The sequence below is a fragment of the Convolutriloba macropyga genome, chromosome 2 (assembly GCF_964194025.1).
Source record: "Convolutriloba macropyga chromosome 2, txConMacr16.3, whole genome shotgun sequence".
Classification (NCBI taxonomy): domain Eukaryota; kingdom Metazoa; phylum Xenacoelomorpha; order Acoela; family Convolutidae; genus Convolutriloba; species Convolutriloba macropyga.
Window position 1 is genome coordinate 250390 of NC_134469.1, and position 18577 is coordinate 268966.

Sequence of the window (18577 nt, forward strand, 5' to 3'; positions counted from 1 at the left end):
AAGATATCACGCAAAATGTTGAAAAAGCGGCAAAATGAGGTAAGATGGTAAAGCGAAAAGTTCCACGAAGTAAAAAAAACATAGCAGGACAAGTCTTGAAAAACAATTCAATGAATTGAATGAAAAACTTAGAAGTACTCTACCTGACCAGCAAATGACGTGAACATTGTCAGCAAAAACAAAATCATCTCCAAAAACTGAGAAACTAAAACAATCAAAAAAACTAAACAAAAAGTTACTCATTGCTAAAACTCTTGAAGCTTTTACACCTAAGGCAAAAGTTGATCTCTTTAAATATACCTATTTAAAAAATTTGTTCAAAACTAATTTTTATTTCTGAAATTGGTCCAGTATTATATATGCAATAGCTGAAAAAAATTCATTGGCCCTTGAAGATCGATAAACTCGAAAAAAGACCAAAAAATTCAAAAAAAAAAGAAATCAATTGCAAATTTTGAGAAAATATTGCGGAAAATCTTGACATTGAAATCTTCAGAATCGTTTCTGTGTCTCTAGAGGCTATTAGACTTCGTCCCGGAGCCCAATTCTAAGCCTTCAAAAGTTCATTGGCTCAAATACCGGTAGGCAATAATTTTTAGAAAAAATTTCAAAATTCAAAAAAGAGAAATTCTTTCAAATAAAAAGTAGAAAATCATTCACTTGCCCACTAGCAACTATTTAATAAAACACTACTAAACACTGGATGAGGTGAGTTGGCTACTGAGGTGAGAAAAACAGACTAAAAGACAACTGTTTTGGAAAAACTTAAAAAAAAATTGCAAATTTTATCATGAAATTTCTAACATCCGAAAGGTTAAATTGTTGAAAACAAATCCTTTGAAACTAACAACCATGCAGTAACTTTCATCAGACCATGGAATATGTTTTTTGGTACTTAAGAATGGACAAGTACAAAAAACTGACAAAAACTTTAGAAAACCTTATCAAAAAGGCTAAAATTTGAGACATTAAAATGTTGAAAACCAATCCGTTGTTACTAGAAACTATGCAGTGACCTATTATCAAACTTCAAATGGAGATTCCTTGGCCCCTGAAGCAGGATAAAAATAAAAAATGACAAAAATTTTCGAAAAATTAGAAAAAAAAAATTGCAAAAATTAGTATCTTTTTGCGTGTTTGTCTTTGTAGTACCAAAACATATAGCTCATAAAATGGTCACAAAAGTAAATTTGTCTCGCAAAAGGCCTTCATCAACTTTTAAAAACTTCAACCTAAGACTAATCAAACAAAAAACTCAAAAAATCACAAAAAAAAACATAAAAAATTGCAGCATTTTGAAACCAAAAACTCTTAAAAACGACCTTTTAACCTTCAATTAAGGCCATCCCAGCAGCTGCACCACTCTAAGCACTTGAAGGACTACATAAACCCACTTTGGGTCTCTAATGAAACTTAATGCCTGCTGGGCTTTACCTGTTTATCCCGTTTTGAAAGATCGAAGTCATTGAAAAATGTGTGAACACATCTTAAAAAAAACACAGCGCCCCAATACAATTCAAATTCTTTCAATTGTAAAAAAAATAGGAGCGCAATAATAGCGGACTGAGAAGATGAGGGCGGCTATTAATAATTGCTATGAACTTCGTTCAAGAGCAATCAATAACGTTTTTCGCTCAGCTCTGAAAGCAATTTTTATTGAAAGCCTTCCCTTGTAACGATGGAATTCGATGCTAGCAACATTCTTGCAAGATTTGATTTTTTGGAAGATGACGTTGTAGCTTCTTCCTTAGATAAGATAAGTTGTAGCTTCTTCCTTAGATAAGATAAGTTGTAGCTTCTTCCTTAGATAAAAATGAAAGACAAAAAGTACATTCTTTCGCTAATGTTTAATTCCACATTTAAAAAGCTAGCCGTGACTCACAATATAATTAATGATGATCTTGGTTTCATAGGGCTATTGACAGAGCACTTGCTAAACCGGAAAGAGTGTGTGCCACTCCACACACTAACCCCAACACAATATGATACAGAGCTTGTACAAACTCTATTTTAAAACATGCAGGAATCAGTCTCAACACAAATGCCATCACTAATGACGTCACTTTTATCATCACTCCCATGCATTTGCAGAGAATGCCAGCCGCTACACCAATCAAGTACATAACTGTTCCCACTGTCAGTCCAATGCCATAACTTCCATACACACACCAGAAGGTCCAGATGCCTCCAATTCCTCACATCAATGTTTCCTTACAAACATTTTACATTCACTATGAGCCAAATTCTTCTTAAAAAATTATTACGTACAGTATTATTCGTCGCTTCCAATTAAGTTATATTAATAGTTAAAAGAGTTAATTGTTATCGGAGTAGGCGAAATTGCTTGTTTTTCTGTTACCAAAACAAAAATAATCTCACATCTATTCTTTGAAATAGAAAAAGCGCACAAAATTAATTCAATACAAGGAGAACAGCCACATATTTTTATGCATGAAGGGCAAATCAATGGAAATAATATTTTTTGCCTTCCTCAACAGTTGTTGGGTTAAATTTGGATCGCCAACGAAAACACGAGATGGTTTATTGTTTCTAATCTCAAAATTAATTGAAACAACCGAAAAAAATACAAGGCTGTTGTGAATGAGAATTTTGAAGTGACATATTTGAGCAGCTTAATGTTGAGATGTGATTAATATTTGGTCCTAGAAGATCCTAGACGATAGATGGTAAATTTGTTTGACTTTTGCACTTTCTTTGTTCGTGATTAATAGTAGTTGAAACTTTCGCAATTTTGTTTAGTGAAGTTGTTGAAATCTTTTATTAAAATTTGTTTTTGTTGATGTTATTATTTGTGTCGTTTAAAGGATTTATAGTGCATCTAGATACAATCAAAGTTGATATGTCTAAAAAATCGGATAATAATACAGTTCGCTGTGATCATTTTTATGATCAGTGAAACAAGTGTGATAGAGTTATAGGGTAAACTTTTCTTTGGAGTATTTCAAAAGCTATCGGAAAAATTCGATAAAAAACAGTTAAACGTTCTTAAAAAATTCTTTAAAAATGACAGTTTTGTTGTTATTTTTAATCTCAAGATGGGTGACTCAATCACAAAGTTATTTTTGTCTGAAGTGTAATTTTCATTACATTTTGTGATGAAACTTCACGTTTAATATAATTGCAATTAACTTTCCCTTTTTTCTATTCCAGTGAAAACTGTTAATTTTTGAAAAAAAATATAATCATATTGGGAGGAAAATTATCCTTCATAGTTTAAAAAGGGTTTGAAAAAATAAAAAAGTTATATGAAATTTTGTAGGAAAAAAATATTTCCAATGTTTCAGAATCAACCAATCAAACGTAACAAAGAAAATGGGGAAGTTCGGAACAACATAATTGTCATAACTACACTGTAAACATTTTTGACGGGAAAACATTACAAGAAATCACAAGAAGAAAGAATGACAGTTACTTAGCTCATCTGACTGCGCAACTGAATTTTTAATTTAGGTTTTTAGTTGTCTTTTGCATTCCACGTTTCGAAGATGGTCCTCATAACACTGTTCTCACTGCAAAAAACATCAGGTCGCTGCCAGCACAACAATAACAGTGCATTGAATATCCTTCTTGATGATTTTCTCACAATTTATCTCAATTATTGAGTAGCAATAACAATTGCAATTTTTGATAACTATGGTGCAGCTTTTCCAGAATGAAGGAAAAATAATTCTCGATTTAAAGAAAGCTGTTATATTTCGAAACTGAGAAGAAAGCTGTTATATTTTGAAAAAAAAATTATAATCATATTAGGAGGAAATTTATGCTTCATAGTTTGAAATTTAAAAAGTTAAAAAATTAAACAAAAGATTGTAGGAAAGAATCATTTTCAGTGTTTAATAATCAATGAAATAAACGTAACAAACAACTCGGGGAAGCGCGCAACAACATACTTGTCATGACTACACTTTCACAATCTTTTTGATGTGACAACAATACTAGAAATCACAAGAAGAATGAATTACACTCTAAACTCTGATGAGCTTCGTAAGCTTGGAGTAAGAACTTTTTGTTTATTTTCACAAATGTCTACAAATATTATCACAGTTACTTAACTCATCTGGCTCCGCAATTGAATCAATACTTCAAATTTTCAGTTGTATCTTTCTTTCCTCTTTTCATAGATGTTCTCCATAAAACTGTTTTCACTGCAAATTAAATCAGGCTACTGCCAGCACGACAATAACAGTTCATTGAATATCCTACTTAACCTTTTTTTCACAATTTGCCCTTAACTGTTGAGTGGCAATAAGAAATGGACTTTTTTGATAACTATGGCGCAGCTTTTCCAGAATGAACTAAAAAAAATTTTCGATAAATTCGATTATTTCGAATATCGATTAATTCAAAAAATTTGAATTTTCCACAATCATTTTGATACATCATGCCTCCACTGCTCAATAAATGAAAAGTGATTGAATGAGTTTTTCACAAATATCCTTCAGTCCGCAATATCACATATATCATGAGACACTGATGTGAAGATATTAATAGAATTCACAAAATAAAAACAATTCAAATCAATCCGATTAGCTTCGCAAACTTTGAAAGCCACTTATTTGATTAATTTCGCATACATCTACTGTTATTTAACTCATCTGACTCCGCAAATAACTATTCATTTTCTATAAAATTCCGTTATTTTTATTTACCTTCAATGTGTGGAAGGGATAAGCATATTTTACTACGTTATAATAATTAAACTTCAAAACCACACCCAAGAATAAAAATACCCGGCAGATTGCCGGAAAATAGCCGCAGGTGATTCCAATAAGCATGATTGGGATTGAAAGAATAGAAGATATTGGAGAAAAAAGATTTTTGTACAAAAATATTTTTTTAGGTCCGATTTATTTTGATGGCATTTCGTAGTTGAACATACTTCTGTTTCTTAGAGAGATGCTACATGGGCTACTATCAATACCAATAAACATTAGAGATGGTAACAAAGACTTTAAGAAACGACGTTTAAATAGCAGGCATCTAAAATTGGGCTTTATGCGTTTATCCCGTTTCTCTTTCCGACTTCATTTTTTTATACTGACTCTGTTAAATTTGAACTGCGTTGCTGAGCAACTGATGTTTAAAATCACTTTTAGCAGAATGAGAGAAGAGAGAAACTAGCCTAGAAAATTCAAAAAGATTTCACGTAAAATGTAGAAAAAGCGGCAAAATGAGTTAAAGCGAAACATTTTTTCGTTTGACGAAGTAAAAAAACTTAGCAGGACAAGTCCTGACATACAATTCAAAGAAATTTCATTGACTCTACAACAAACTGGACCGAGAACGGACTATGAGTAAAGTGGGAATATCAATATTAAAAAAATCGAATGAAAAAAAACTGGAAAGTCAATTTCAAAATGCCGCATGTGAACAAAAAGCACTAGCAAGAAAAAGAAACTTGGTTCAAACAAAAAAACTAGGCCTAGAAGGAACTATAAATGGATTGGGTAAAACATAAATGTTCATAAAAATTAAAGTTCCAAAAGTGAGTGCAGAAGTCATTTTTTGGAGTCAATTTTATGAGACACATTTGTTCTACAAGGAAAAAGCCCTAATGGAGCGTTTTCAAAATAAATATTCAATATTAAAACTCAAGACCCTATCACTCAGGAATTAGGGCATGTAGGTTTGGCACTTCTAAGATGCACACTATTGACCTTTAATTAGTAAATGTTCAAAAAATTTAAAGTTCCAAAAGTGAGTTCAGAAGTAATTTTTTGGAGTTAGGTAAGTCACGCAATTGACCTAAAAGCAGAAATGACGTCACGAACACAAACTTTAACTGCTAAGCAGTGGAAGTCACCGAAGTCATTGAAAAAGTCAATTCCAAGAAGTCAGGGTATGACAACAAAAATCTGTTAGACGAAGTAAAAAACATAGCAGCACAAGCCCTGACGTACAATTCGAAGAATTTTCACTGACTAAACAGAAAAACCAGACCTAGAATGGACTATGAGTGAATTGAGAAAACCATTTCTAAAAAATCAGATCAAAAAAACAAAAAAAGTCTAAATACCGGATGAGAACAAAAAAAAACACTAGCGAGAAATGAAAATTTTGTTCAAACAAAAAACAAGGCCTAGAATGAAATATGAATACATTGGAAAAACCATTTAGAAAAAAAATCTATCTAAAAAACCGAAAAAACAGTGAAAATCAAAGTGAAATTAAAGTATGTAAAAAAAAAGTCAGTAAGGAGAAAGCGAGTTTTTGTTCAAACAACATTTTCTCACTACTTTTGAATTAGAGCAAACAACGGCGCAAAAGCACTTGTTTTTTTGCTCCACTTTCTGTTTCGGCGTGACCAAAATAACTACTCCAACTTGACTTCAAAAATCATGAAAATGTGTAGACAGATCTTCCGGAATTCCGGAAACGACCCGAAAGTGAAAGTTGCCCGTACTTATGACTGAACAACTGGAACAACTATTGTGAAAACTAAACCTCCACAAATGCCATAAAAATTATGGAGGAATAGAAATGGCATTCAAAAACTTTGACCACAAAAACTAATTATATAAAGAACTAGAAAAACATTAATATTTTGAAACCGCATAAATTTCATTTGCAATTAGAACAATGAAAAGCTTGCAAAATTTGGGCATGAAAAAGCTTGAAATTTCTCAATTTTTATGTCATTTTTTCTAAGAAAAAAATGTTTTATACCTACAAAAATTTACTCAATTAGTATCCGAAAAATCTTTAAGTAACAAGTTTGCATTCTTGATTTGTAAATATTAGGAGCGCTATAATAGCCGATTAAGAAGATGAGGGCGGTTATTAATCACTAAATATGAATAGTGGGTCAACAAGAATCCAGTTTTAACTAATTCAACAAACTATGAATTGAGCGTGAAAAAACAACAGCTTCATTTTATTCAATAAATTGTGAACGGTAGGTGAAAAAAAGCCAGCTAAATAAATTTGTGAAATTAGTCTTATCAACTTCTAACCTAAGAAGTTAATTTTTGTTATTAGATTAAGCTTCGTCCATTTGCAATTTGTTCAATTTTCATGCGCGTGAACTCTGAATACATTCTGAATTTTTTACACTTCACTAATTTTTTAAAGTACATACAAATCTACGTTTTAAAATATCCAGCTCAAAGTGTAAGGAGATTCCGCGTGAAATCTACGTACAAAAGATAGAAAATAGATTTCACAATTTCCTTAGCGCTGTTCACAACCCCCCGTAGAGCACTAAAATCGCTTTAGGATCAGATAACGCGTAATGTCACGCCATCATAGGACTAAATCAGAACCTTTAGTATATAACACCCAAGAAAGATGAGAGTTGTTGTTTCAACCCTCTCAAGGCATTTTACTGCGAAACTCTAATGCTTATGTATCCAATTCTCATCTTTCCTGGGTGTTGTATACTAAAAGTTCTGATTTAGTCCTACGATGGCGTGACATTACGCGTTATCTGATCCTAAAGCGATTTTAGTGCTCTACGGGGAGTTGTGAACAGCGCTAAGGAAATTGTAAAATCTATTTTCTGTCTTTCGTATGTAGATTTTACGCGGAATCTACTTACACTTTAAGGTGGACAACTTAAAACGTAGATTTGTATGTATTATAAAAAATAGTAAAATGTAAAAAATTCATAATGTATGCAGAGTTCACGCGCATGAAAATTTAACAAATTGCAATTGGACGAAGCTTAATCTAATAACAAAAATTAACCTCTTAGGTTAGAAATTGATAAGACTAATTTCACAAATTTATTTAGCTGGCTTTTTTTAACCTACCGTTCACAATTTATTGAATAAAATGAAGCTGTTTTTTTTCACGCTCAATTCATAATTTGTTGAATTAGTTGAAACTGGATTGTTGTTAACGCACTATTCATATTTGGTGATTAATAACCGCCCTCATTATCTCAGCCGGCTATTATAGCGCTCCTATTTTTTACAAATCAAAGAATTTGAACTGTAATGGGCGCTGTCTTTTTTAACGACTCGAAGTCCTTTTTGTTTTAAATCAATTTTATTGGAGTGGATTTTGAAGCGGGAAATGAAACGCGTGAAAAAATTTGGCGTGTTTTTTGTGCTTAAAATCAGTGAAGAGCGGAGCGAAAAAAAACGTACTTTTTATTCATACCGCTGTTTTTGTGAGAGCGAGAAATTGATGTGTGAAGAAATTCTCGCTAAGCGAGCTAAACTTTTGTTCACGTGCGGCTTTTAAAAGTAGTATTTCTGCAATTTTTGATGGTTATGAGGTTTGATTACAATACTGTATTTGTTTTTGGCTTGTTTTGATAGGAATTAAAGGTTTCAATTAGATCACTTAAGTTTAATTTGGATGTTTTTGTCCAATTTTGCTAATTTTTAGTCGAAATTTAAAGATTTTCTGCCTGTTTTTTTTTGTTTTGCTGCTTTAAGTGGGATTTGAATACAAACTTGTTACTTAAAGATTTTTCACATACTAATTGTGTAAAGTTTTGTAGGTATAAAACATTTCTTTCTTAGAAAAAATGACATAAAAATTGAAAAATTTTAAACCATTTTTCTTATTTTTTTGCAATTTTTCTTTTTTTTAATCTTAAATATTTTTCATCTCGCCTTTTATGACATGCCCAAATTTTGCAAGCTTTTCATTGTTCTGATTGCAAATGAAATTTATGCGGTTTCATTTTTTCGTTTACTGTTAAAAAAATATTAATATTTTTCTTGTTCTTTATATAGTTAGTTTTTTTGTTCAAAGTTTTTGAATGCCGTTTCTATTCTTCCGTAATTTTTATGGCATTTGTGGAGGTTTAATTTTCAAAATAGTTGTTCCAGTTGTTCAGTCATAAGTATGGGCAACTTTCACTTTCGAGTCGTTTCCGGAATTCCGGAAGATCTGTTCACACATTTTCATGATTTTTGATTTCCGACTTTTCTGAAATTCACTTTTTTGAAACGAAAAATGCTTTCTTGCAGTTTGATAAAAAATAATACCTCCTCAATTGTTCTGATATCTGTTCATCGCTCATTCTTCATTTCACTAAAACACTTGAATAGAGCAATTCAAAAAATTATCAATTGATCAAAATAGCTGATTCATTAAAAAAATGAAACTCATCACAATTCATGGCAAATAGCTGCTTTTATAGAGTAAGTACATATATTAACACGTTGCAATTCTTTCTCGATCACAGGTTTAAAAATTAAATTGAAGTGAATTGAAATGAGCTGATGACGTTATTGAATAATCTTACCATACCAGGCGTCCAAAAATTTTTGTGAACATGGCTCGTTGTAGAGTTTAAAAAACAGTTTATATTTTTAAAAATATTTAGTGATTAATAACCGTCCTCATCCTCTCAGCCAGCTATTATAACGCTCCTATTTTTTCAAATCAAGAAAACAAACTTGTTACTTAAAGATTTTTCAGATACTAATTGAGTAAAGTTTCGTAGGTATAAAACATTTCTTTCTTGGAAAAATGACATAAAAATTGAGAAATTTTAAACCATTTTTCTTATTTTTTTGCAATTGTTCTCTTTTTTTAATCATGACTATATTTCATCTTGCCTTTTATGACATGCCCAAATTTTGCGAGCTTTTCATTGTTCTAATTGCAAATGAAATTTATGCGGTTTCATGTTTCCGTTTATTGTTAAGAAAATATTAAAGTTTTTCTAGTTCTTTTTATAGTTAATTTTTTTTGTTCAAAGTTTTCGAATGCCGTTTCTATTCTTCCATATTTTTTATGGCATTTGTGGAGGTTTAGTTTTCACAATAGTTGTTCCAGTTGTTCAGTCATAAGTATGGGCAACATCCACTTTTGAGAGGTTCGCAGTAAAATGCCTTGAGAGGATTGAAACAACAAAAACGTATTCCGAAATTTAGCTGCAACACTGGACAAACAGCTCTTATTGAGAAATTATTCCAGATAGTTTCTGTTTCGCATCCCTGTTTTTGAAACTCTTAAACGAGCCATGTTCACAAATAATTTTGGACGACTGCTAAGGTAATATTATTCAATAACGTCATCAATTCATTTCAATTCACTTCAATTTAATTTTTAATCATGTGGTCACGAAAGAGTTACAACGTGTTAATATATGTATGTACTCTATAAAAGCAGCTATATGCCATGAATTGTGATTAATTTCGTTTTTTTTAATGAATCAGCTATTTTGATCAATTGATAATTTTTTGAATTGCTCTATTCAAGTGTTTTAGTGAAATGAAGAATGAGCGATGAACAGATATCAGACGAATTGAGGAGGCATTATTTTTATCAAACTGCAAGAAAGCATTTCTCGTTTCAAAAAATTGAATTTCAGAAAAGTCGGAAATCAAAAATCATGGAAATGTGTGAACAGATCTTCCGGAATTCCGGAAACGACTCGAAACTGAAAGTTGCCCATACTTATGACTGAACAACTGGAACAACTATTGTGAAAACTAAACCTCCGCAAATGCCATAAAAATTATGTAAGAATAGAAACGGCATTCAAAAACTTTGAACAAAAAAAGTAACTATAAAAAGAACTAGAAAAACTTTGATATTTTTTAGCAGTAAATGGAAACATGAAACCGCATAAATTTCATTTGCAAATAGAACAATGAAGAGCTCGCAAAATTTGAGCATGTCATAAAAGGCAAGATGAAAAATGGTCAAGATAAAAAAAAAGAAAAATTGCAAAAAAAAATAAGAAAAATGGTTTAACATTTCTCAATTTTTATGTCATTTTTTCTAAGAAAGAAATGTTTTATACCTACAAAACTTTACTCAATTATTATCTAAAAAATCTTTAAGTGACAAATTTGTATTCAAATCCCACTTAAAGCAGTAAAACAAAAAAAAACAGGCAGAAAATCTTCAAATTTCGACTAAAAATCAGCAAAATTGGACAAAAACATCCAAATTAAACTCAAGTGATCTAATTGAAACCTTTAATTCCTATTAAAACAAGCCTAAAACAGATACAGTATTGTAATCAAACCTCATAACTATCAAAAATTGCAAAAATACTACTTTTAAAAGCCGCACCTGAACAAAAGTTTAGCTCGCTTAGCGAGAACTTTTTCACACATCAATTTCTCGCTCTCACAAAAACAGTGGTATGAACAAAAACTACGTTCTTTTCGCTCCGCTCTTCACTGATTTTCAGCACAAAAATCACGCCAAATGTTTTCACGCGTTTCATTTCCCGCTTAAAAATTCACTCCAATAAAATTGATTTGAAACAAAAAGGACTTCGAGTCGTTAAAAAAGACAGCGCTCCAATACAGTTCAAATTCTTTGATTTGTAAAAAATAGGAGCGCTATAATAGCCGGCTGAGAAGATGAGGGCGGTTATTAATCACTAAATATGAATAGTGCGTTAACAACAATCCAGTTTCAACTAATTCAACAAATTATGAATTGAGCGTGAAAAAAAACAGCTTCATTTTATTCAATAAATTGTGAACGGTAGGTGAAAAAAAGCCAGCTAAATAAATTTGTGAAATTAGTCTTATCAATTTCTAACCTAAGAAGTTAATTTTTATTATTAGATTAAGCTTCGTCCAATTGCAATTTGTTCAATTTTCATGCGTGTGAACTCTGCATACATTATGAATTTTGTACATTACACTATTTTTTATAATACATACAAATCTACGTTTTAAAATGTCCACCTTGAAGTGTAAGTAGATTCCGCGTAAAATCTACATACGAAAGACAGAAAATAGATTTCACAATTTCCTTAGCGCTGTTCACAACCCCCCGTAGAGCACTAAAATCGCTTTAGGATCAGATAACGCGTAATGTCACGCCATCATAGGACTAAATCAGAACATTTAGTATACAACACCCAGGAAAGATGAGAATGGGAATCATACGCATGAGAAATTTGCAGTAAAATGCCTTGAGAGGGATGAAACAACAAAAACGTATTCCGAATTTTAGCTGCAACACTGGAGAAACAGCTCTTATTGAGAAATTGTTCCGGATAATTTCTGTTACGCATCCCTGTTTTTTAATCTCTTAAACGAGTCATGTTCACAAATATTTTTGGACGGCTGGTATGGGAAGATTATTCAAAAACGTCACCAATTCATTTCAACTCACTTCAATTAAATTTTTAAACATGTGGTCGAGAAAGAGTTACGTGTTAATATATGTACTCTAGAAAAGCCACTATTTGCCAGAATTGTGATGAGTTTCATTTTTTTTAAAGAATCAGCTTTTTTGATCAATTGATAATTTTTTGAATTGCTCTATTCAAGTGTTTCAGTGAAATGAAGAATGAGCGATGAACAGATATCAAAACAATTGAGGAGGCATTATTTTTTATCAAACTTCAAGAAAGCATTTCTCTTTTCAAAAAGTGAATTTCAGAAAAGTCGGAAATCGGACTCGCAAAGAGTTGTGAAAATAAAACCCAAGTGGTATGTAGTAAGCAAGAGTGGGGGGGGGGGGTAAAAGGATGTGCCTATGAATTAACATTAGATGTACACAAAAAAGAGAGTGAGAACAATAGACCTGTCATCTTATCATAATTACCAAGTGTAATCATCTTAATTACCCCCAGGGGAATGCATCCAGTTTTCCGCTCTAATGCTCTTCAGCTAATCTTGTCTACTTAATCTTTTTTTTTCAAGGATTACGTCTTTTATGATTTTTGGCAGTTTTTTTGGAAATTTCTATATTCTTTATCTCGGTAGTTTCCGTTTCAAAAACCCAAAACTGTAAACAAATTTTTTCAGATAAAAAATGTTCTAATAAATAAACGATTAATTTTTTTTCACGAATTCAATGAAAAAAACTAATGCACAGAAAACAATCACTGAAAAGTTTTTGTTTTTTTCGTTGTTTCAGATTCTGAAACCTCAAACTAAAAATTTTATCGTTTGAGCATGTACGTTGCAGTACAAATTTATTATGTACTTTTTTAAGTGGAATTCTATGATGATAATTTTAAGGTCAATGACAGAGTTTAGTTTTGGGATTTTTCATAGTTTTATGTTCACAAACCTCAAACTAAAAAATAGTTTCTTCGAGAATGGTATGCTATATGAACTCTCTATATGTTGTTTTTAACAAAGCATTTGATGGCGATTTTTTTAACCAAAGATGTTACAATTTTTGGTTTATCCGAAGTTTCAGCTTCTGAAACCTGAAACCTCAAACTATTTTTTTGGAATTGTGTGTTACAGTACATCTTTTATATCGCAATTTTTAACGCAAAATGCGAAGGGCATAATTTCTAAGTCTTGAAGAGAGGACAAGTTTGTATTCTTTTCCATTTTTTAGATTCTGAAAACTGAAACCGAAGAAAAATGTCAAAAAATACCCAAGTCTTGAAAACGATACCCATTTCTTGCCAAAAAATACCCAGTTCTTGGAAAAAATTCTCGATTATTGCCAAAAATTAAACAATTATTGCCGGAAAAAAACAATTCTGGGCAAAGAAATCCCGAATTCTTGAAAAATAATCGCTCCATTGTTGTGAAAAGTTCACAACTATTACCAACAGAGCCCAGATCTTGGTGAAAAACACCCAATTCTTGACTCAAAATATCCAATTATTGTCAAAAACACCCAAATGTTTCCAAAAAATATCAAACTGTTTCCAAAAAAGACATTTATTACCCAAAAATATCTGTTTCTAGTCCAGAATTACGCAATTCATAGCAAAAATACCCAATTATTACCAAAATATACTTCATGTTTGCCATAAATACCTATTTCCTGTGGAAAGAAACCCAGCTCTAGCAAAAATATCCCAAAACTTGCCACACAAAGAGACACAAATCTCTCCAGAAATAACCATTTTTACCACAAAGAAGCGAAATCTTGTCAAAAAATACGCAAATTGTCACAAAAATAACAAAATTTTATCAAATTTTTTAGTAAAATATATCAAAATTTAGACAACCTTGCGTCATCTGTATTTCTCTAAGTTCTTAATAACAATCCAATTATTTAGTGACCTTAAAAACATCATTTTTTGAGTTCATCTTTTGTAAAGACGAATCTTCTCAGGTGATCGATATAGGTTTAATGAACACATTTTGTCACGAATTGTTTGCTATTGTAGAACTAATCGTTAAATGTTTCAGTTCAATCATAGTAATTTAACAATTACGTTTTATTATCTCCTCAATTACGAACAATTAGGTGATCTCTTTTTTGTAAGAGGGTCAATGAACTCTTTGGAACAAAATTTATTCCAGCTACGTCATATGATTGCTACAATTAGGGACACCTAGGTATTGTATGGGGTCACTGAACTCATATGAACAAAAAATAATCCTTACTACTTACGATTTTATTGTTACTTTATCGAAGCATACACAGCTCATGTGATCGAGATCGAGGTCTTACTCATAATAATGTACTAATTAAGTCGGGATTGCGTCACATTGATGTCATTTTTATTGTAGGTCACAAACAAAAATTCAACTCATTGTGCTTATTTTCCTTCTCTTCAACAACACACCTATAGTTAGAATTTTCATTCTTTTACGTAGACAATTTGAATCTCCTTTTTCTACAAACCTAAGATGTCAGTTATAAACCTTTCTTGGACATTCTTCATCTCTATTACATCTTCCTATTTCCAATTCCAGGTAAGTCACCTCTGTTATAAAATATGAAAGCAGACAAGAAGAAACGAAAAAAGGGCTATTATAATAATCGTACTCATTCGTAAATACCATATTAATTCTTCAGAGAGAAAGATTTTTGAATATCTGTAACTTCAGTTCTTTTAGGAGTTCAACCGTCTTCACCCAAAAAAGCCTGGAATAATGAATATCAAATCTGTGAAACTGAACGCAAAACTTAAGGCCCACTTCTTCCTCCCCCATTTCAATGATGATGTAGCAATTATAAAGGAGAGAAAGACGTGCTTTGGCTGGGTAGCTGACCCTCCGTTCTCAATTCCGAGGCAGCTTCTGGTCTTCATTATTGCAATCGAGAATTTGCCTGAAGTCTCTATTCTATACAAACAGACAACTGTAGACTTTTACAAGAACCACATCGAAAACAAAACTTTACAAATCTCAGACAATATGGAACTGAGCAGATCGGTCCGTGCACAATTCTGTGATTTTGAGTTGTCTTATAGACCAATGTTTAAAAATCAATGGGGATTTTATGAGGAGGAAAGAGAACTTAAATTATTCTGGTGTGTGTCTGACGAGTATGACGATTTTCAGGAGCAGAAACCTGATCGGGATTGTGATGAGTGGGAAAATGGTTCATTGACAGAGAGTATTATCGCAAGTATAGAAGAAGAAATTGCACTTAACCCTATTTAGACAACAAAAAATCTGACAAGGCAGTCCCCTTTTCGTGTTTTTCTACCGAAACTGGACAAGATACAATGAACGAAGTAAAAGGAGCATCGACTGTTGAAAATGTTTCATTCAAGTCTGCCAGATCCATCCTTAGTACTGTAGTCAATGATTTTACAGATTACCAAGATCATATGTTATCTAATGAAGCAAGTTAAAAGATATCTGAAAAAACTTCCCTCAAATCTGAGCAACCAGCGTCTTGTACCAAAAAAAGCTGTCAAGAGAACGGCTCCTGCTGTCAATAACCCCGAGAGAGTGGGAAGTAAAAATTCAGATGGTGATGAAAACGAAGACAGAATGTGTCCTCCATCTCGCAAATTGAGACGAGCTGCTGAGTTGTATAGTAACTAAACTAGCAGGCTGAGAAGTTATTTCTTCGACAGATTATTTGTTTATATTTCCGGTATAATATCAGATCTAAAAGTAGTATTTCAGGAGATGACTAATTAACTGGTTAATTTGTAATATTCTGTTTTTACACTCAGAAAAAGCTGAACTTCATGTATGTTTTTGACTTTATACTTTGATACTATAATTTAATTGAGTTTTAGAAATGCATTTTTGAAATCAACTTTTATTCAGTTTTGAACTAAAATGTATCTCAAAAAATGCTTGTTTTTTATAATCCGTTTTTTTCAAAAGTGGCGGTTAACGACGAAAAAGGCTTGTTTTTGTAATATCTGTTTTTTTTCAAAAACACGGTTTTTTTTTGCTTCTGCAATACACTTCCGGCACCTGATACTGGATGATGCAAAGCGATTACAGTGATAATTTTAAAGCGAACTCCAGCAGCATTTTTGTCCACGAGAATGTTACAAAAAGCGTGCTGCCTTTGATAATAGAATACTGGTCTTTTTAAAGAAGAATTTCTGGCAATTTTTTTTTGATATAGATACTCATACAAATCGTTAATTATAGAGTTTACAATTTTTTCTAAAAAGTTGAAAACCTTTCGCATAATTTTTTACTGTCTTGAAAAAAAAATATTCTTTTCCTATCCTATTTTTTTTAATAAGTCGTTTTTTTACAGAAGCTTTTTATTTTTCATTTTTCCATTTGTCAGTTTTTGAAGTTTTTTGATGTGAACTTTTGATTTGAATTATTTTTTTTGAAATGAACATCTATTTAAAATATTTTTTTGAAAATTGCAGTTTTTTACACAATGTTTTTAACAAAAAATGTAAATCATGTAGTAGTTGCTTTTGTAGTATCTGTTTTTTTTTCAAAAATGGCGGTTAACGACGAAAAAAGCTTGTTTTTGTATTATCTCTTTTTTCAAAATAGCGGGTTTCTTGGCTTCTGCAATACACTCCCGGAAGCTGATAATGGATGATTACAGTGATTATTTTAAAGCAAACTCCAGCAGCATTTTTGTCCACGAGAATGTTACAAAAAGTGGTCTGCCTTTGATAATAGAATACTGGTCTTTTTAAAGAAGAATTTTTTGCAAACATTTTTTAGATATAGATACTCATACAAATCGCTATGTATAGAATTTACAATCTTTTCTAAAAAGTTGAAAACCTTTTGCATAATTATTTACTGTTTTGAAAAAAAAATATTCTTTTACTATCCTTTTTTTTAAATGTCGTTTTTTTACAGAATTTTTTTGTTTTCCATTTTTCCATTTGTCAGTTTTTGAAATTTTTTGATGTGAAGTCTTGAATTGAATTATTCTTTTTTTGAAATGAATATCTTTTCTACTAAAATATTTTTTTTGAAAAGTGCAGTTTTTTACATAATGTTTTTAATAAAAAATGTAAATCTTGATGTTTTTTTTCTGTTTGACCATTTTTCAGTTTCCGAAGTTTTTTCACGTAAAAATTTTAATTTAATTATTTTTCAAAAAAAAGAAATATTTTACCAGAATAATTTTTCATTCAAAAATGCAGTTTTTTACATAAGGTTTTTAACAAAAAATGCAACTTGTGTTGTTTTTTTTCTTTCTTTCTTTTTTTTCTGTTTTTGAAGTTTTTTATGTAAAATTTTTAATTGAAATATTTTTTTTTTGAATAAAAAATGTTTTAATAGAAAAATTTTTCTTTCGGAAATGCCGTTTTTTACATAAAGTTTTTAACAGAAAATGCAATTTTTGTTGTTTTTTTATTTTTCTATTTTTCTATTTTTCAGTTTTTGACTTTTTAATGTAAAATTTTTAATTGAATTATTTTTTTTTAAAAATGTTGTTTTACTAAAACATTTTTTTTTCCAAAAATGCCGTTTTTTACATAATGTTTTTTTACAAAAAATGTAAATTTTGATGTTTTTTATATTTCTGTTATTCCTTTTTTTTCAGTTTTTGAAGTTTTTTCCATGTAAAATTTTCAGTGTAATTTTTTTAACAAAGAGAATTTTTTTCTAGAATAGTTTTTCTTTCAAAAATGTCGTTTTTTACATAAGGATTTAAAAAAATGCAACTTGTGTTGTTTTTTATTTTTCTATTTTTCCTTTTTTCTTTTTTTGAAGTTTTTAGTGTAAAATTTTTAATTTAATTTATTTTTTTCTGAAAAATATATGTTTTACTAGAATAATTTTTCTTTCAAAAATGCTAATTTTTACATAACATTTTTAACAAAAAATGCAATTTTAAACAAAAATTTTTAACAAAAAATGCAAAAAATGATTTTTTTTTTCTATTTTTCAGTTTTTGAATTTTTTCATGTAAAATTTTTAATTGAATTACATTTTTTAAAAAATTTTGTTTTACTAAGACATTGCTTTTTACAAAAATGCCGTTTTTTACATAATGTTTTTAACAAAAAATGTAAATTTTGACGTTTTTTATATTTCTGTTATTCCACTTTTCAGTTTTTGAAGTTTTTTTCCATGTAAAATTTTCAGTGTAATTTTTTTAACAAAGAGAATTTTTTTCTAGAATAGTTTTTCTTTCAAAAATGTCGGTTTTTACATAAGGATTTAAAAAAAATGCAACTTGTGTTGTTTTTTATTTTTCTATTTTTCCTTTTTTCTTTTTTTGAAGTTTTTAGTGTAAAATTTTTAATTTAATTTATTTTTTTCTGAAAAATAAATGTTTTACTAGAATAATTTTTTTTTTCAACAATGCTAACTTTTACATAAGGTTTTTAACGAAAAGTGCAATTTTGAACAAAAATTTTTAACAAAAAATGCAAAAAATGATTTTTTTTTCTTTTTTTCAGTTTTTGAATTTTTTCTTGTAAAATTTTTAATTGAATTACTTTTTTTAAGAAAACTTGTTTTACTAAAACTGTTTTTTACAAAAATGCCGTTTTTTACATAATGTTTTTAACAAA

General features: G+C 30.3%; 1 protein-coding gene across 2 annotated transcripts in view; it reads right to left on the reverse strand.

The window, feature by feature from the left end:
- Positions 1 to 1832: 1832 nt before the first annotated feature.
- The window catches only part of LOC142335042 (uncharacterized), a 71400-nt gene continuing 54655 nt past the window's right edge, over positions 1833 to 18577 (reverse strand). For both annotated transcript variants that reach the window (XM_075383369.1, XM_075383368.1), the window contains exon 5: positions 1833 to 2186. In XM_075383369.1, the coding sequence (XP_075239484.1) occupies positions 1908 to 2186 (279 nt within the window). In that variant the 3' untranslated portion in view covers positions 1833 to 1907. The remainder of the gene's footprint in view (positions 2187 to 18577) is intronic.